Below are 19186 nucleotides of genomic sequence, written 5' to 3'. Positions count from 1 at the left end.
CAAAGACGCTAGCCAACCAATAAAGTGCGTAAAAAAGGCTCAGCAGAAACGTCAGACATGTCGGACCACCGTGTTTAACTATAAATCTTGAAGCGTTACAGTTACGGCTGAAATGAAAACATTAATAAACAAGTTTACTGATTTCACATAAAATCAGTCGCCACCCAGAAGTGATTGCTGTTATAAGCATGACCTCACACTGATTCGGTCCATGTTGTTTCGACATCCCATTGGACAGATTTGGCATTCAGTGAGTATTTCAAAGTCGACTAGACCAGACACTCAAACATGGACTTTCCAGAGGTGTTTATTTGTTGTCCTCTAGCTTGAGCCAGACAAAAATTGATTATAATTTCATCTCTATGTGTGTCCAGCGCAGATAGACATTCACAATATGTTTAGCCTAGCTTAGCACAAACAATGAAAGCAGAGGGAAACCGCTAGCTCCCCCAACACACATTCATTTAATAAGTTCATTAAAATTTTCCGTTCATGTGCTGCAAAGTCACACACACACGTATTCAAAGAGCCAACCAGCATGACCTTTGGCAGTATAAAAATTGTATTAAAAGCAGTAATAACGTTAACAGTGAATCACTGTGGTTTCACATCAAAGTCCTGTGTGAGAAATGCTGCTCAGCATCATCCCATATAAGTTTATTACAGCTGGCAACTCACAGTGCAATACTACAGTCTGGTGCATGTGACAGACATGAAACATCTGATTGACCACTTTATTGTCTGCTTTAGTTTCCAGCTTATTTAACGGTTGACTGACTTGCTGCAGGCTGGTTCACAGCTGTAAGCGGTCCTCTGTCTCCACCTAGTGGTCAGAGTGAGTCCTCCCAGCCACTGACAGCTCATACCATCAGAACCCTGCTCTCCAGATCACACTCACACACTGTAGTCTACTGGTTTTACTGGTGTGCTCTGTCCAACTCTGTGGTACTCCTCACTCACTCTGGCTAGCTGACACAGCAGCAGTAAATCAGGTGGATAAAGCTGACTTTAAACTATAAGAAGAGAGAAAATACCCGAGGATTTAACTGGTGTTGTTTCCCTGAGGTGATGAAGCTGTGATTCAAGGAAGGAAAAATCCTCAACCAAACAGCGCTCTTGCTTAAATCTTTTCTCTACTTACTCTGCTTTTTTTGATTGTTAATTTCTCTCTGTTTGTCTCTCTTTAGGTCTCTCCTGCAGCAGCTGCAGAAGCTTCAATCATTGGTTTCAGGGAAAGTTGTTCCCCGTTCATGTAAAATAGCCTCAACCCAAACAGGGACATGCCTCATGGTAAATATATTGTTCTTGTTACGGTAAACCTCCTCACACACATACATTTTAATACTGTCGTTATGAAATATCTTTGGGTTGTGGACGAAACAAGACATTTGAGGCCATTATTTTGGGCTCTGATTGACATTTTATAGACCAAGTAACTAATCAATCAATCAATCAATCAATCAATCGAGAACATATTAAAAAACCTTAGTCGTAGCCCTGTTGAACTCCTTTTTGTGATAATTTACCAATGTGAGTGTTTCGCTCCTCTCTTATGCAGATGGTGGCCGTGTGTTTTGTCCTGGTGTTGGGCTCCTTCTCTCCCTGCTTCTCCCCCCTCTCCCTCCTCAGTCACACCCCCTCTTTGTCCGCATCCTCCTCTTCCTCTCATCCCTCCCCTTCTCCTCCTCTTTCATCAGCGGACCTCTACACCACCAGTCAGGGTAGGTCAAATACAAATACATCACCTGTGGTTCAACAACTTTGAATTGCAACTGCTGCTCAGCAATTTCCCTAATGACAACTCTGTGCTTTATACCTCTAATACTTAACGGTAAAATATTCCAAAATAAAAGCACACCAAGAAGAAAGATAGAGAAAGATCCCAGAAGTTTAGTCTTGTAAAGAGGACACGAGTATCAACTTTCACTCTCTGCTGCATTCCACTTCCCTATAAATTTACTTCCTTAAGCCTCTTCCCCTTGGGGAAACCCTTTTGAAACCAGAGGTTAGGCTGTCATCACGTTAAGTACCACTCCTTTCTGCCAGCAACCAGCCTTTGAGTGGTGAAGGACAATGTCTGCCAGACTGTACCCATCAAGGGCTGAAATACTGCCCTGCCCGTGGCCCCTAGACTTCATTATAACCCTGAGATGTAGTTGTATTTGGAAATGACATGAGAATGAAAACCAATGTGTGTGTTTGTGTGTTGCAGTCCGTTCCCGCAGCCTGCTCTTCTACAACGAAGGGTCTCCATTGGAGGAGAGTTTAGTGACATCAGAGGGGGAGAGGCTACAGTCTGAGGGCCACGTCCAGACAAGCCGATACACAGCTGACAACAGCAATCAGACTAGGCCCGAGTTAGACCGGAGGTAGAAAAACATGATATTTTAATGACAAACAACTTTTATTGTCCCCTTAATATTAATCAAGTGCCTTTTTTCTCCTCAGAGAAACAAAACCAGAAGGAGCCTCCGAGTTTTTCTGACACAGCCGGACCCTTCCTCCCATGACTTCTAACCTCTGACCCCTAACAAGCCCTCAACGTCCTGATTCCTGAACTCAGCGGGCTTCATATCAACATCCACCTGGACCAAAATCAATCCATCATCAACCCTTTCAGTACGCCTCGAGACAAGAATTCCTCCACCCTCCACTGCCGGTTCACTGCCTGTACATGGTGCTTCACTTCTCTGCTTCAACAGACTCTGCCACGCCTGAAGATACTTGATTTTAAAGGGACCATCTTATTGGAATTTCTGCGTTTACACATTAAAATCCAACTAATCTGTTAATATTTAATTTAAAACAGTAACGAAGAATATTTTAAAATACATTACAAACCTAAGGCTTTAATTGAAGAACATCCAGTATTCAGAAACCTAAAGATGTGACTTGTAGCATTATAACAGAAAACAGTTTATCACCACAAACTAATCACATGATCACCAAGAGAAAAGACAGATATAAGCTACTTTTGCCTGGTTTCCACATGCGTATGTGTATGGAGACGAGGCAACCAGAAGTCCATTCATTTCTATGGGAATCTCCATGATATCCGTAATATTTTGGCCTGTGCCACAAATTCCATGCCACGTACCTGGCAGGTCCTGTTCTGGTCCCAGTAATGTTCCAAGCGCATATTCCAAACTAATGGATGGCAAAAAATAGACAAAATTAGCCTCTACGTCATGGCTACAGGTTTTTTTTTCATCCGTAAAGAAATGCACTTCCTTGCGTTGGACACTATAGGCATCATCTGTATATTTACAGATATATGAACACCACTCACATACGCAAGTGGAAATGAGGCGTTAAGCTTTTGTCCAGAGGTGCGAACCAGAGTCAGACTCAAGTCACAAATTTGATGACTTAAGACTCGACTTGACAAATCCAAAAGATGAACCTAAAGACGCAATTTGTAGCATTTTCACAAAAACACTTTATCACCACAAACTTGTCAGAGCATTGTCCAGAGGAAAGACAGATAAGTCATGTGAGAAGAGTATTATCCAGAAGTGTGGACTCAGGTCATATGGCTTGGACTCAAATCAGACTCAAGTCAGAAAATTTCATGACTTTAGACTTGACTTGACAAAACCAAAAGACTTGCAACTTGACTTTGACTTCACTTGGAATTGAGCCTCTTGACTAGAAAATACTTGATACCTTCCCCAAAGCCCAAAAAAAGTACGTAATTTAAAAAGTGTGCCTCGAATCAATTCATTTCCTGGATCAACAAACATTAACACTGTTCAGTCCCAGCAATCCGACACTTAATCCCCCAACTAATCGGACAGTTGTCAAGTTGCAGGAGAGAACCATGAATAACTAATGTTGCGTTACTTAGCACTAGTTGGACAATATGTCATTTAAGATAAGTATACTGAATACCAAAAATTACAGCGAGATGCAGCAACTTTCAGCTGCATATGACATTTGAAGTTGCACCAAGAATGGTAACTTGAGACTAATAAGAACATAATTAGCTAACGTTTAGCTAACGTTAGCTTAACATCGTAAGTGCTAATATCGTAGGCAACTGGACTTGCTTGCATTTCTTGAAGACGTTTCGCCTCTCATCCAAGAAGCTTCTTCAGTTCTAAATGACTGGTACGAAGTTGCGGGCTAGCCTACAATTACCATGACCTAGATGACTGAGAATCTTCACCAACAAGTTGGCTTAACATCTTACAAATTTTTAAAAGCATCCATGAACGAAATATTACTCTGCTGCATAAAATGGCATTACCGTTCGTGAAGAGCGCATTATTACCTGTTTAGGACTCGAAACTCATAAGTTTAAATGTTGGGACTTGACCTAAGACTTGACACAGGACTTGAGTGTAAAGACTAGAGGCTTACTTGGGACTTGCAAAACAATGACTTGGTCTCACCTCTGGCGTTATCTTACCATGTCAAGACAGACCGAAAGCAATTATTAGCTGCTTTTGGCTCCCTCACTTTCTCTCCAGAATTAATGTAGCGTAGCCATTTTAGAGGGAAAGCGAGCTTTATGGGAAATGTAGTTCTAACGTCTAGAGAAACACACAATGATACGCCTTTGCACCTTTAAAGAACTCGTGACTATAAATACATATATATATGGATACTTGACGGACCTCCACTGTGGGAGTTTATGTTAGCACACGGTGCTTGGATTTTCCAAGACAAAACTAAATATTGAAAATAAACATGTCCTTTTTAAAAGGAAGTTGTGCCATTTAAAAAGTGCCTTCCACTTACTTCAGTTAAATATGACCAACTTGGCCTTACATCTAAAGCCCACACACTCACCTTAAAAACATAACTAGATCACACACTGTTTAAATCAGGGCTGGCCTCCCCCTTTTCGGGCTCATTTTGCCATCTCTATAGTTTTTGTTTCTTTTGAATAATCATAAACTGGATTAATGTTTAGGATTTATTTGGGGGAATTGTTTTATTTACACGCCTGTGGGTGTAAAAGCTTGTCAGATTCACCTTTGCTACGAGCCAGCCTTGGTTTGACCTGCTTACCAAACAGGTTTTTTTGTTTTTGTGTATTTTATTTTTCCACTTTTTTGAATCCATCTCAAGTTTTTCACATCCAGATTCTGCATAATTTTTGGGGGAACCATATTTTCATATCAAGGGACCACTAAAGGGGTCCTGACAGAGGTTGGGAAACATGACATAAAAGTATTTTTATGGAACTAAAAATTGTATATATAATATATTTGCAGCATCAAAAAAGAGCATATTTAATTTATGCAACAAAAAAAGAAATACTGAACGTGTTTTTAAGGTTAGTTTATGTTCTTGTGTTTTTGTTTTTTATAAATAATGTTTACAAAAAACACCAAAATACAACTTATAATATATTCTGAGCATCAAAAAAAGAGCATATTTATTGTATGCAAGAAAAAAAAAGGAAATGTATGTTGTGTTTTGGCATTTAGGATGATGAAGTTTTACATGATGGTGTGTAGTTTACATGCCGTTTTATGGAGTGTAAAACTTTGACATGATCTATTTGTGTCTTTTAACTGTAATACAGTGTTTATGTTCCACTGCTGTCGCATGAAAACCTGCGAGGGGCTTTTTTTGTTCCCTCGTGATTTAAAAATGCCATTAGCTTATCCAGTTACACCTTCAAAAAGCTAATTATCACTGTCAAGCTGAAGTTTCTTGACCTAAAAAGACACAGAGGATTTTTAAATAATTAAAACATTGACGATAATGCTTAATGTAGATATTTTTCTGTCATAAATTCATCAAACCAAGCAGCAACATCGATGCTAAAAGAGCTCGTGCGACAGCAGTGTATGATGTATTTATTCCTGTATGTAGAAAGTGTGTATATATTGATGAAGCCAATCAGGGGACTAAAACATTCCAAGAAGTAAAACACCACTAGCTTCATTACTCCACAATTTGAAGGAACACCGGGACATTTACAATAAGTCTTTAGTTCTTCACCACTATTCTGACAATGTGAGAAAAAATTGAACAATTAAATGTCATGGTATTCCTTTAAATTAAACGCTATAAAAACAGACCAAATCCTTCAATAAATAATTATAATTCTTACTTATAAAATACTCAGTACAATTAACACATCTTCTCAGTTTTTTTTCTTATTCATCTCTGTTTCATTTTGTGTCCGTCATCTTGTGTGTACACAAAAACATCACGTGACTGCAGCCCGTTGCACAAACATCCTGTCATTCTCACCCGTTAACAGTCATAATGCACCAGTGTACATAAATAATGACAACCTAATGTGCAGTTGTTGTAAATAAGGGCCTTGTTTTTGTATTGTGACATAGTAATCCGAGATTTTAACCTGTGGAATCAAGTTGGAAAGGAAAAAAAGAGAATTTTTGAGGGGAAGGACAATGTAAAGGGGAATTAAAAAATAAGGGAGGGTGAGTTTTTTCAACTTGTAAAGAAACCTTGATAACACAGCAGCTGCACACAGTTCAGATGGTTGTTAAACACCAGGGAGTGCTTGATTATTGTAAACCTCTTCGTGGATATGTTAGAGAGAGAATAATCAAGCACTTCCTACATATTTGAAATGTGTTTGGGTATAATGTTGTCTTGGTTTGTTGTATAGCGTCTTGCATGTTCCTCCATATACAACTATGTTATCTTAGTGTAGTCAGTAGAGTAGAAACCAGCAAAATATTAAAAAACTGCATCAGCAACACGGTGTCTGTGGATTTTCTCATGTTAAATATGACTTATACGGGTTTGTTCATTCATTCATTCATTCATTTTCCGTAACCGCTTATCCTGTTGAGGGTTGCAGTGCTAACCACTTTAAAAAAAGATGGCTTGCTCTGGTCCCAGTTTTAATGTAGTCTCGATCCCCTTTGACTCCGACCAGCAGTTCAGCTGAAGTGTTTGAGTATGAGCTGTTTTCGGAGGTCCTCTGCCTGGATGTCGCGGTCCTCAGGTCTCTGTTCGAGGCACTCGGGTTGCTCCAGAGGGTCGGTTCTCTCCAGAGTCCAGGCATCCAATCCAGACTGCAGGGAGGCGTTGTGGAGAACACAGCAGGCCAGCAGGATGGATGAACTCCTTTCTGGAGAATACTGCAGGACAAGAGAGGAGAGGAGACGAGATAAATGGATGACGGGTCTGGAACAGTGACATTGCTTGAAAAGTCATTTAACGTAAGGCTGGCGTTACCATTTTTTGACAGGGAGCTTTGCATAGATTAAAATACCTGTAAGTATCTTTTGGTGCCGTCCAAACATCTGAATCTGGTCTGTATGGCTCTGAAGGTTCTGTCCACTATCTCATGTGTAGCACTGTGAGCCAGATTATATTGAAACTCAGCAGGGGACTCTGGGCAGTCAACCGGAGTCATCAACCACTTCCTTAGAGGATAACGACGGTCACCTAGGAAACAGAAATAAGAAAAGGACTTCATTCCTGATGTTTTCAGACTGCACAGAATGATGTAAGAAGTCTGAAATATACGTCTCACCCAGCAGCCAGCCCTCCTCTATGTCCTGCAAATGTTTGCGGAGAGCAGATCTCTCTAGAACTTCAGTGTCTTTGAGTCCGCCTGGCCAGTGTGTTTCTGCGCTGAGTAACAACCCTCTGGCATCACAAACCAGCTGACAGCCCACAGAGTGAAAGCCCTTCCTGTTTACATATGACGAGTCTTCGCTGTTTGGTGCTTTGATGGTGACCTGGAGGTGAAGGGAGAAGAATATCAGTGAGGCTGTCACCTGCGTACATAGTGTCCAGTAGTGTTAATGCAGTATAATATAGTAAACCTGAACACAGTCCAGCACCCCCAGAACTCCTGGGAATCCTGCCACCCTCTGAAACTGCTGGAGGGACTGCTCTGAGCTGGCTGTATCTCTGTCAGGGAAACATTAATACTACTTTAAATTCACTTTCTCCTCCTCTTCTTGTTGTTTTTAATCTTTCATTTTGTTGTTAGTAGCATGAAGCCATACCTGTTGAACGTGATGAACTGGGGAGCTTTCTCCACAAGGGCTCTGGTTACATTAGACACGCATCTTGACATTGACGCCTGGCTGATCCCTATAGTATCTCCCATAGATGTCTGGAACGAGCCAGATGTGTAGAATCCCAAAGCAGCCAGCACCTGGACCTCAGGGCTGATGGCTCTGGACCGCTGGGTCCGTCTGCAGAGAGCCTGACACACAGAAATGACACATACATTTAAATGAATAGTTAATTGGATGTAATTGTTCAAAACTAAGGATCAGCACACGCTCACCTCTCTGAGTAACTCCACCAGATACAGAATAAACTCTCTGGGGAAGCCGAAGTGCGTGAGGAGGAAATCATCTGGGACAGAGTCCAGGTCAAAGCGGTCCAGGGTCTTGTGGCCTCGACCGTGGAGGAGTAGATCACAGTCCAAGATGGCTATAGGGATCGCCATGCTGTGAAATACATTTACATTAATAAATAACATGCATTCATTTCAGGCACCTTGTTATATTCTTATTTATACACTACATTTCCACTACATTTATAGTGGAAGATTTTCATGCCATATCCACAGTCATTTCCACTTTGTTCTTTGCCTCAGTAAGACATACTTGTGTGAATTTCACACACAAAAAAAGAGAGAATCTTAGGCACAAAATAATGATTAAGTTGAAATATAGGGATAATATATAACATTAAATCTAGAATACAGTAATATAAATTAGTGGTAGACAAATGTACAGTTGCAAATAAATTAACTGAAAGAACTGAATGTATACATTAATGTATTAAATATATGTGCTTAATGAAAAACAAAATATAAATACACAGACATGTAAGCAGTTTGTAAAACAGTAAGTACACCATATACAAGGTAAAGATACATTATAATAGTTTCTAATGACAGTTTTATTATTACAGACCTTTTTTTGAAAGATTATGACGATCATAGCATGGGACAAAAACCTGTCCCGTTTTAAAACTAACGTCAACGTTAGTTATTCCTGTATGACTGAATCACTTAAGTTAACGTGCTAACTAGCTAGCTAGCTCGCTAACATTTCGAGCTTTCTTAATTTTAGCTATGCTTGCTTGTTGAGGCAACGCTACTAATACACGTCGCTGGATAGCTGTAAATAAAAATTAAAACATAATTCCTTTCGTTTGCATTATTAAGAAAGGGGTAGGCTACTTGCATTTAAAGCAGTCATGCAGCATTTGACAACAAAAACAAGACAGGAACAACCAACCTGTGACGCACATTCGCAGATTCGACACAGGAAGTAGCGTTTTGTATTTACAGATTATGGTATTGGAGTAAAAATAAAATAAGATACAATAAAACTTGACTTTTTTGCGAATAGTATCATGGAGCACGCGTGGTGTCTTGTGTTTTACTGGCTGTATATTTTGCTGATATTTTTTTTTTTAAAAATCAACGAAAGTGCCTCTGTGAAAGTGCTGCTATCCAAACACGTCGACATGGAGAAGATAAACAGAAAAGTAGCACAGTCTCTGCTGACGTTGTGTTCATCTGGATTGGACGTGTGAATGTTTGTTCAGCGCCGCGCTGCGTGCCACCTTTCTTATATCAGTTAACGCTTAATTGAAGCTACATTGCTAAGGGGAAAGCTAATGTAAGTTTTGCCGTTTTGTTGGGAAGTTAAAGTGCGTGGTATTTAGCTAGCTAGCTAACATTAGCCACAGGCTAACGCTAGTTGCCCAGTGAGTCACCAATCTAGTGGCTGTGCCTTCTCTTTTTGAAACATAAACGTCAAGACAATATCAGTGAAATGGCGACATTTTATGTTATTAATTTGCCAGGTGGTGTGGTGCACCATTTAAGTGGTTGTCAGTGTTATGTCGTGGAACATGACCTCGAAATTATATTCGGACAATTTCATGTCAACGTGGAGGCCTCACTTGCTATCTGGTGACATAAACAGATGCTATATGGAGGGTTAAAAACAGCATTGTTATTCCGGTTAAATACCGAAGGAAGCATTCTCATTGTGTTGTATATTGCTTCCTTTTAGCATTCATTAAATTGTTAGCTAGCAGAGTGCTACATATGTGGTGAAAATGGTTTGTTTTGGTCCATACTGGGCTGGGCTTTTGGTAACTGAGCTGTTTGTGTATATGAAACGTGAGGAGTGAATGCACTGTGTAAATATTCATACATATTGCAGTTTACCTCATGTCATGAGCTATTTAAAGTTTGCATTTAAAATCAGTTAAGCATAATTTTGGGTGCATTGGCAAATTTATTATGATTCATGACCTAATTACTGAAATAACTGCAACTATATCTTGGTTATCTTCAAAATAATTTTCTTACAGTTATAGTGGATTATGATCACTGTTTTCAGTATCTGTAATGAGTTATCTTGTGTGATTGCAGGGTCGTGACAACATGGACAGTGGCCTGAGTCCCCAGGATAAAAAAGACTTGGACAAGTTCATTAAGTTCTTTGCTTTAAAGGTAAGAAGCCTGTATTATAATGCCCCTGTTCCCAACATAGGATATGAATGTCACGTCTGTGATTGCAGGTCTCTGAAGGAATATTTTGAAGCCTGGGGTGCACTCTAGTGGCTTTGTTTTGTTGCCACCCTTCTTAAATGGTTGGTTCATTAAAACATTTTCTCACTTTCTCTGTTGATAGCTATCCGCACAGAGAGTTTGGGTTTTATTTGCCCAGGTTATGAGAGACATTATTGATATTTTTGCCTCCACACATAAGGATGTGAATTGAGATCTTGTTCCAGATTGTGCGATCAATTAGAATTGTATGCCTCTAAGCTTAGCAATTCCTTTCACTGAGGAAGGCATGCTTTTCTGACAGTTGGGTATTGAGAAACAAATAGGTCAAGCTCATGTGTCTGTGCTGCTGGAAACTTACAACAAGGAGTCATTGTGGAGAGGAAGAAACAGTCCAAAGCATGCTGTATTTTATGAAGAAGACTCATACGCATACCTTTTTTATAGTGTTCCTTCACAGCAATAATAAAACTGTTGCTTGCCACAGGGATCAATTAAGACTCAGAATGATTATCAGAATTGATATCAGCTTTGGTGTCAGCTATATCTTCTAGTTTTGAAAAATTATATTTAAACATATTCAACAGCAACATGTCTTTCCATAAAAAATGTCTGTATTGCTGTTATCTGTCGCTGATACTCCTTCACTACTTACTAGTAAAGGTTTCTTATGTCCTGTTTGTAGACGGTCCAAGTGATTGTCCAAGCTCGTCTTGGAGAGAAGATCTGCACTCGCTCGTCCTCGTCGCCTACTGGCTCTGACTGGGTAAAATAATTTAGTTGTTCTTTTACCTTCTGCCATTTACTGTACATACACATACACATGTAGCTGTCTTTGACAGTTGGTCCTCTTCTGTAAAGATGTATATTAACATCATTTTGGTTGTTATTATTATTTCTTCTAGTTTAATTTGGCCATCAAAGACATCCCAGAGGTGACCCATGAAGCCAAGAAGGCACTGGCTGGCCAACTTCCAGGCATCGGACGCTCCATGTGTGTGGAGATCTCCCTTAAGACGTCAGAGGTAAAATCTCCCTCAATGTGGCCAACTCAAATCATCTACTGCTGTCAGTTTTCTTACTCTGTAAAGTGACTTTTTACTCAAAGGCCTTCAAATTGTGCAAGGACTGTAATGTAAGCTCAAATTGATCAAATAATCAGTTGTCTTCTTTTATCTCTGTCTCATTCAGGGTGACTCGATGGAGTTAGAGACCTGGTGCCTGGAGATGAATGAAAAGTGGGTGAATTTAATGGCAAAATGTGAAAGGAATGTTTATAAAAATAATGGGTTTGTCAGTGCTGGACGTGTTTCTCTGCCTCTATAAAATTTTACAGTGTGTACATGATTAGTTTGGAGGACCACAGATCTGTATCTAAGGTTGTAGACCCCCCATGACTGTGCTGCTGTTGTTGAAATTTCAATACATAATAAGATTACATAAAAACACTGAAGGAAATCATTAAAAGAATCTTGAGCTGTTCGACAAGTCAGTGTTGGATTGGTTGACTAATTGTAATATAGGTAACTTTACCCTGTTATTAACTTATCACCACACTGCTCACTTGTTATGAGTCAATGTCATTTCTGTCTCTGCTGTAGGTGTGATAAGGACATCAAGGTGTCATATACAGTCTACAACCGTCTGTCTGTCCTCCTGAAGTCTCTGCTGGCCATCACCAGAGTAACACCTGCCTATAAACTATCTAGAAAGCAGGGACATGACTATGTCATATTGTACAGGTGAGTGAACTCCACCTGTCTCCTTGTTAAACAGCTGGTTCAACTGCCAAGCTACACGCGCTTTGATCTGACTCCTGTTACATTTAATGGATGGATGACATACATCGCCACCTGTTTCTGCCTCTCTCATGTCTAGGATTTACTTCGGAGAAGTTCAGCTGAGTGGATTAGGAGAAGGTAACTGTAAACTCTGCTTCTTCAGTGACATGTTGTAAATCACTAATAACAAGCATCTGGACTAACAGCTCCAGGCCTACGTGTTGCACTGTAGACCAGTGGCTCCCAGCTGGTGCAGCTACGGAGTCCAGATTTCTCTTTAGTCATTTAGTTCAAGGTCCACATAGTTTAATATATTCCACGTCATGCTTCTGTTTGGCCATGCGGTCGAGCTAGTTTGCTGTCTATGTCCAGTAGCTGTCCATGTCCAGTAGCTGTCCATTCATCACTCACTCTGCAGCAGGAAACAGTACTTCAAAATAAAGGCTCTGTGCCACGAATTCACTATACTTCAAAATAAAAACAAACTTAACACATTCAGGAGTCACTTGCAGCCCATTCAGACCAACTTTTGGACCTTGACCCACCAGCTGGGGACCACTGCTGTAGACATTACACAAATAAGGCTTTACATAGTGGTGTACTTGAACCTTACAGTCGAAGGTGCAAAAGGACTTCAAAATAAGACTACATTCTAGTTTTTATTTTTTATTTTTAAAGAAATTAAGTTTATTGTGCCTTTTTTGCCCTGTTGTGCTCACCACATTAAAAGATGCTCAGGAACCAAAATTTGTCAATAATGGTACAGTTTTTATAGTCTTGAAAGTGAGTTACACCATTAAAAAAGGAAACACTAAGTTGCAATCATGCCCTTCTAGAGTAGTTTCCTCATTGAGGGCAAACATTACTGTAACATATGAGACCAAATGCAGCATATTTAGGATAATTGAAAGAGAAGGTACACTGAAAATGTCTCTAACATGTGGAATAAATTCATTTTAATCACATTCACTGCTTCACCGTAACTGATAGTCTTGTATCCTCAAGTTTGTTGTTTGTTTTTAAGGTTTTCAGACAGTGCGTGTCGGCGTTGTTGGCACCCCTGTCGGCACAGTCACACTTTCATGTGCTTACCGCACCAACCTGGCATTCATGTCCAACAGGTAACTAACACACTACATATGAAACAACACAGTTTTCCTGCAAAGAAAGTTATTATTGCTAATTAAAGTCAAAATGAGCATAAGTAGTCAACTGTTTAAATGTTGTCTTTCTGCAGACAGTTTGAGAGGTCAGCTCCAATCATGGGGATCATCGTGGATCACTTTGTGGATCCCCCCTGCAGCAGCCAGCGCCCTGCAAACATGGGACATCCCTGCAACTACAGGTAGCAACAGAAAGCTGTGGAAATAAATGCAGCCAGAATGAGGTTTATAACTTTGCTGCCTTCTTGCTGCAGTTTTTAAAAACTTGAATCATCTAAATTATAATGTGTGTGTGTGTTCAGAGCTCCAGATGAGGAGGACGGATATGCAGGAGTTCAGGATTCCCAGGAGGTCTGCACCACCTCATTCTCCACCTCCCCTCCCTCACAGGTGAGAGGACACACTCACTCGCTCCTCTTCACTGTCTCTTTCTTGATCCTGTGACTTCTTCTCTCCATTTTCACGGCTGTTTTTTATTTCACTTTCTCTTCTCTCTCTCTGTCTGTTTTCGTTCCTGTTGTCTTTATATCGTATGTTTATCTGTGTGTCGGCACTATCTCAGTGTGTGTGTACACTGAGTCCTTCGCCCTCTAAACTGTCTAAGCCCCTCCCGCTGGACAGTCTGCCGCTTCCATTGGCTCCCGGACTTGTCACTCACACTGTGAGTCTATGCTGGCCCCTGTGAGAGTATGACTGTGTGTGATACACTGCACTGAAAAACTCTGCTGGTCACTGTACTTCTCATTTGTTTCGGAGTGTGTGTTGCTCTGTGGTGTGTCAGAGTTGCATCATTTTTACCATCATCCCTTTTGACTGTGTTCAAAGTTTCATCACTTGCTTTATGCACTGTACACCTTTTTCGTCATGATGCATTACCATCTCCGCAACATATACCACAGTAGTTACCCTGTTCATCTTTGAGCCATCTCAAAAGCAAAACTGTGACATTCTGACAAATCTGTGTGTGTGTCCACTGCAGTATTTTGTGATCAATACTCTTCTTCTTTCTGTCTGTCTCTCTCTCTGTAGCTGTATGCTTCCAGGTTATCATATCAGCCTCCAGCTCTAGCAGGAGCTGCTGAGCTTTGTCATCCTGCTGCCAATCCAAACCAGGTAATACACCAGTCCGTCACTAAGCAGCTCACCTCCACATGCATATAAACTGATACATACAGATATATATTCCAAATCTGTTTTTGATATGATTAATATCCCACAGTATGCGTCATTTGAAATCACACATTTCTACCCATCACTATAACTGCTTTGATCCTCTGTCTTAGGCGTTGCATGCTGGGAAGGAACACGGAGGGGTTGTGTTGGTTCCCACTCAGCCTTCTCATGCAGCCGACGCTCATCTGACAGTCGAGCAAGCCGCCAACACACCTGGCAGCAGGTAATTCTCTCCTGGCATCACTGAAAGACTGCACTAACAAGCTGCGTCGTTCTCCCTCAATCTCAAATCAAGCGATCAATTTTCTGCCCCATAAAACATGACATTGTAAATCAATATCCAAACAATAACTCTGTCTTCCCAGTGGTGACGATGACGGCCTGTCGCACAGTGGAGAAAGACGGAGGGAGGAAGTGAGGAGGAGCGTTTCTCCCTCTGACCCTGTGGAGTCTCTCAATGCGTTCACAAGGAAAATCGGAGCCTTTGTGAATAAACCCAACACGCAGGTACGTCAGATATGACTGTTGATTCTGTGACTTCATACTTAAGTGTTATCCTCGCATTTTTTATGTCATGAAAGAAAAGTAAATGCTAAGGAGTACACTGATTTTAGCTGTGTGTTGTATGTGTGTGTGTAGATAACAGCAGCCAGTCTGGACCTGCCATTTGCTGAATTTGCTCCTCGAGGTCTAGACTCAGAGGAGAATGATCCCATGGTAACTACTGTGATACAGCAGATACTTTGGCTTGTCTTTCATGGATCATATAAACACAAACATTTCCTACATTTGGGGTATTCTGTGTGTGTGTTTAGGTGCAGCCTCCAGACTCTCCTCCTTGCCCGTCACCTCTGCAGGCCAGCCTCCATTCTCAGGGCTCAGAGGGATCGGGGCAGCAGGACGACTTTGTCATGGTCGACTTTGTACGTATTTATTGCTCTGTTTTCTTCTGTTCTCTCCTTACAGTTTGGACTTTCCGCCATAGGCATAAATATATATATTAGCACAATATGTCACTGTACTCAAGTGCTGAAATATGCATCATGGGGCTGAAATGAAATGCTGTCTGAACTGCTGCCTGAAAGTGTTGAGAAGTTTATAGTCTGAACAGTGCCCTGATTCTTTTTGCCAGTGTAAAACCAGTTAGTGTGATAATGATGAGGTGTTTGGAGGAAATTACTCCAGTCAAGTTGAGACATTTGCTCTTTATTCTCAACTGGAAATTTTTATATTCTTGAAGGAAAAGTTCCACATTGTGGGAAATACACACTCACTCTCTTGCCCAGAACATGAGAAGGTTGATACCCCTCTCTGTATGCTAAACATAAAGCTGTAAAGAGCAGTCGGTTAGCATAGCTTAGCTTCGCATAAAGACTGGAAGCAAGGGAAACGGTTAGCTGCGACAACAAAATCCTCCCACTGGCATCTCAGAAGCTCATGAATTAAAGGAACAGTGTGTAAGACTTTTTAATGGCAAAATAAATTGTCTCTGTGTGCAGCGTCCAGCCTTCTCTAAAGACGACTTGTTGCCGATGGATCTGGGCACTTTCTACAGAGAGTTTCAAAACCCTCCTCAACTGGCCAGCCTCTCACTACACATCAGCTCCCAGTCGATGGCCGACGACCTGGTAACACCCCTCTTGTTTTTAATCTGATGATAAAGCCTCAACGTGTAGAGCAAAACTGAATGCATGTGAGTTGTAACAGCGATTTGCGTTCTGTGTCCACAGGACTCGCTGCCGGAGAAACTGGCCGTGTATGAGAAAAACATCGATGAGTTTGATGCTTTTGTGGACATGCTCCAATAGGGGAGGAGCGAAGAAAGGAGTACTACATGTGAGAAAAGACTTAATGGATGGTGGCAAATGACACTGAAAAAAAAAAGGAATGAAAGGAAGACGCAGACTGAAGGCTCTGTAATCGTTTGTCCTGTGAGAATCAGACTAAATCACCATATTTCAATGTGAAGCTCCTCATCTCTGACATCACCCTCCCTTACCTCCCTGTCAGGCACGTTCACCTCGCTTACCAGCTTGTACAGATCACTGTAAATACTGTATTATCTCTGACACTGACATACACCCCTCTCTGGTCTGGTAGTGTTAATTTAACTATTATTTTCTATGTGGCGCAAATCTGCTCTAGTCGTCAGTGTTTAATCAGGATTTCAATCAATTCTGTCACTTTAGACAGCCATGCAATTCAAGGACATACTACCTGCACTTTTTGTAAACCGTAGCTCACTATAAATGATCCACCCTCCCTCCCTGCTGAACACTGCTGAAAGTTTCCTCGACGTGATAGCCTGTCTGATCATATCGGAGGTGAAAGATCAGTGAAAGTTCTTCAAATCTTGAAAAGCTAGTCAAATAAACTGCACTTAGCCTCACAGCGGATGCTAGTCCTTTGCAAACAAGACGTGTTGTGTTCAAGAAATGTCCTGCTTTACGTTCTCAACATCGACAAGTAGCAGTTGAGTGTTGCTCAGAGGCATCTTGGAAGTGGAAAGCCTGTCATTCATTTAACCTAGCCAGGTGTTCCCAGCTGGTCTGGGTATATAAACTGCCAACTTCAATGTTTGCAAACGGGCCGTGATTTAAATTCTCTCCTTGTATGTACAGAAAGCACATTTCTCCATGCTGAATCAACTTGTGGAACTACACTCTGATGCCAGTTTATAGTATTAGACTGCATTAGTTATAGCTACCTAACAGACCGGCACCTGAGCGTATTTACTATAGGCTGAACAACATGCATATGTATATTTTGGGGGTTTTGTAAAGGTCGGATAAACATTTCCAGCTGTCCACAGAAGGGCCCGGGTCACCATCCATGACTGTTCGAGTTTGGTTGAAAGCTTTAATTTAAACTTTTCTTTGCTGTTGGTCTAGATGTCCTAATAAAGCATGGCTGCTCTGTTGAAACAACCGATGTCTGTCAAGTGCCTGGGGCCAAACAAACAGGTAAAGAGGTTCATGTGTACAATGTCAGACCAGGTGTAGACAGTTTTATAGAGGTAGCTGCACATGGATGGTGGATGTAAATTATAAGGAGATGAACCCTACGCACTGAAGCACTGCTGGTGGAGGTTGGTTGCCAGTTTCACTGATGGTGTCTTCACAGCGGTGTCATAATGTTAGTCAAAAGCACATTTATAAATTGAAATAATGAGAGATGAATTTCATTATTTTTATTTACATTTCAGCTATAATTTCTCCGTATTAATCTTTATGCCTCCACGCCCGCGATAGCTGTGACCGGAGGCATTATGTTTTCGGGTTGTCCGTCCATACATACAAACATACGTACGCCCCATCCTTGTGAGCGTGATATCTCAAATGTCTTGAGGGAATTTCTTCAAATTTGGCACAAACTGGGCATAGCGATGAACTAATTAGTTTTTGGTGGTCATTGGGGAAAGGTCAAGCTTACTGTGACCTTGTCCGTCTCATTCTTGTGAACGTGATATCTCAAGAACACCTTGAAGGAATTTCTTCAATGTGGCACAGATGTTCACTTGGACTTAGCGATGAATTGATTCGATTTTGGTGGTCAAAGGTCCAAAGTCAAGGTTGGTGTGACCTTACATCCATCTCATTCTTGTGAACACAATACCTCAAGAACAACTTCAGGCATCTGTCACAATAATGATCGATGAGGTCACGGTCTATGTGACCTCATCGATCATTATTGTGACAGTGATACCTCAAGAATACCTTGAGGGGTTTTCTTTAAATTTGGCACAAACGTTCACTTTGACTCAACAATGAGCTCATTAGACTGTGACCTCATCAGTCTCATTCTTGTGAACGCAATATCTCAACAGCTTGAGGGATTTTTTTTTTTTTTCAACTTGGGAGTCAATGACAAACTCATTAGATTTTGGTGGTCAAAGGTCAAGGCCTTTGTGACCCCATTTGTCTTATTCTTGTGAATGTGATATCTCAGGAACACCTTAAGGGAATTTCTTTGAGGGAATTTTTAAAAGTTGGCATAAAGGTCCACTTGAACTCGAAAATAAATTGATTAGAATTTGTGGTCAAAGGTCACTGTGACCTCACATATTTTTTGCCATAACTTGAGAATTCATTTGTAAATAATGGCAACATTTCACACACGTGAAACGAGGATAAAATGAAGACTTTTTATATCCAAAAGGTCAAAGGTCGACTTCACTGTGACATCATGTTTTACAGAAACACTTTTCTGGCCATCATTAAACGCTGTAACGGTCAGATACTGAACTGGCAAAGTATAGTCAACTGTCACAGCTACAAGTTTGAGTCCTTTCCTCAGAAGTCCATGACAGGATCACTGGGTTTGCTGATATCGAGCTTCAGGTGATTGTTGCTGACCTATGTGACAAGCTTTTAGGGATGAGCAAGTACACTCTTAGCTGTGTCTGTATATGTACTCAGAATGGCCACTGTTTTAGCTGAAGTGGGTGGGATTTAACCATAAGTTATTTTAAGCCTGAAATTGATATAGGTTGATCAAAAGGTGCTATACTTATTACTAATCTCAAAAAATAATTAGAAAAAAAAAATCTCTGAATTGAGCTTCAGATCATTTTT

At 40.8% G+C, this 19186-nt stretch overlaps 3 protein-coding genes across 5 annotated transcripts in view; 2 read left to right on the top strand and 1 right to left on the bottom strand.

The window, feature by feature from the left end:
* The window catches only part of creb3l1 (cAMP responsive element binding protein 3-like 1), a 42806-nt gene extending 36117 nt beyond the window's left edge, over nucleotides 1-6689 (top strand). The window contains exons 10-13 of the mRNA XM_049570756.1: nucleotides 1188-1290; nucleotides 1559-1721; nucleotides 2213-2369; nucleotides 2449-6689. Coding sequence (XP_049426713.1) covers nucleotides 1188-1290; nucleotides 1559-1721; nucleotides 2213-2369; nucleotides 2449-2485 — 460 coding nt within the window. The 3' untranslated portion in view covers nucleotides 2486-6689. The remainder of the gene's footprint in view (nucleotides 1-1187; nucleotides 1291-1558; nucleotides 1722-2212; nucleotides 2370-2448) is intronic.
* Nucleotides 6656-9222, bottom strand: harbi1 (harbinger transposase derived 1). Of its 2 annotated transcripts, none has more exons than XM_049570758.1 (7): nucleotides 9153-9222; nucleotides 8243-8408; nucleotides 7956-8158; nucleotides 7770-7857; nucleotides 7475-7682; nucleotides 7211-7386; nucleotides 6656-7076 (listed from the first exon to the last, which is right to left on the bottom strand). In XM_049570758.1, exons 2-7 carry the CDS (start codon nucleotides 8405-8407, stop codon nucleotides 6876-6878), a joined length of 1041 nt encoding a protein of 346 aa, XP_049426715.1. In that variant the 5' UTR covers nucleotide 8408; nucleotides 9153-9222; the 3' UTR covers nucleotides 6656-6875. The 2 variants fall into 2 exon arrangements, with proteins under 2 accessions (XP_049426715.1, XP_049426714.1); XM_049570757.1 differs by lacking the exon at nucleotides 9153-9222 and adding an exon at nucleotides 8880-9142.
* A 210-nt stretch (nucleotides 9223-9432) lies between these two features.
* On the top strand, nucleotides 9433-17539 carry atg13 (ATG13 autophagy related 13 homolog (S. cerevisiae)). Of its 2 annotated transcripts, XM_049570754.1 has the most exons (18): nucleotides 9433-9593; nucleotides 10358-10438; nucleotides 11181-11261; nucleotides 11401-11520; nucleotides 11687-11733; nucleotides 12097-12237; nucleotides 12374-12414; nucleotides 13301-13397; nucleotides 13514-13621; nucleotides 13742-13829; nucleotides 14002-14100; nucleotides 14469-14552; nucleotides 14723-14835; nucleotides 14978-15119; nucleotides 15252-15329; nucleotides 15428-15535; nucleotides 16112-16240; nucleotides 16343-17539. In XM_049570754.1, the coding sequence occupies exons 2-18, from the start codon at nucleotides 10370-10372 to the stop codon at nucleotides 16418-16420; spliced, it is 1623 nt and encodes a 540-aa protein (XP_049426711.1). In that variant the 5' UTR covers nucleotides 9433-9593; nucleotides 10358-10369; the 3' UTR covers nucleotides 16421-17539. The 2 variants fall into 2 exon arrangements, with proteins under 2 accessions (XP_049426711.1, XP_049426712.1); XM_049570755.1 differs by lacking the exon at nucleotides 14002-14100.
* Nucleotides 17540-19186: the final 1647 nt, after the last annotated feature.

Source organism: Epinephelus fuscoguttatus, linkage group LG24 (assembly GCF_011397635.1).
Source record: "Epinephelus fuscoguttatus linkage group LG24, E.fuscoguttatus.final_Chr_v1".
Taxonomy (NCBI): domain Eukaryota; kingdom Metazoa; phylum Chordata; class Actinopteri; order Perciformes; family Serranidae; genus Epinephelus; species Epinephelus fuscoguttatus.
The sequence above is the reverse complement of the archived record's forward strand: the minus strand, read 5'-3'. Positions and strand labels throughout refer to the sequence as shown.

What these genes read in the sequence shown, in the direction of transcription:
- atg13 (XM_049570754.1), top strand. Translation starts at nt 10,370, where the DNA reads ATGGACAGTGGCCTGAGTCCCCAGGATAAAAAAGACTTGGACAAGTTC. An exon ending in TTAAGTTCTTTGCTTTAAAG is followed by an intron (nt 10,439 to 11,180) that starts GTAAGAAGCCTG and finishes TCCTGTTTGTAG; the next exon opens with ACGGTCCAAGTGATTGTCCA. An exon ending in CCGGACTTGTCACTCACACT is followed by an intron (nt 14,101 to 14,468) that starts GTGAGTCTATGC and finishes CTCTCTCTGTAG; the next exon opens with CTGTATGCTTCCAGGTTATC.
- harbi1 (XM_049570758.1), bottom strand. Translation starts at nt 8,407, where the DNA reads ATGGCGATCCCTATAGCCATCTTGGACTGTGATCTACTCCTCCACGGT. An exon ending in GGGTGCTGGACTGTGTTCAG is followed by an intron (nt 7,683 to 7,769) that starts GTTTACTATATT and finishes CTTCACCTCCAG; the next exon opens with GTCACCATCAAAGCACCAAA. An exon ending in AGAGGAGGGCTGGCTGCTGG is followed by an intron (nt 7,387 to 7,474) that starts GTGAGACGTATA and finishes TCTGTTTCCTAG; the next exon opens with GTGACCGTCGTTATCCTCTA.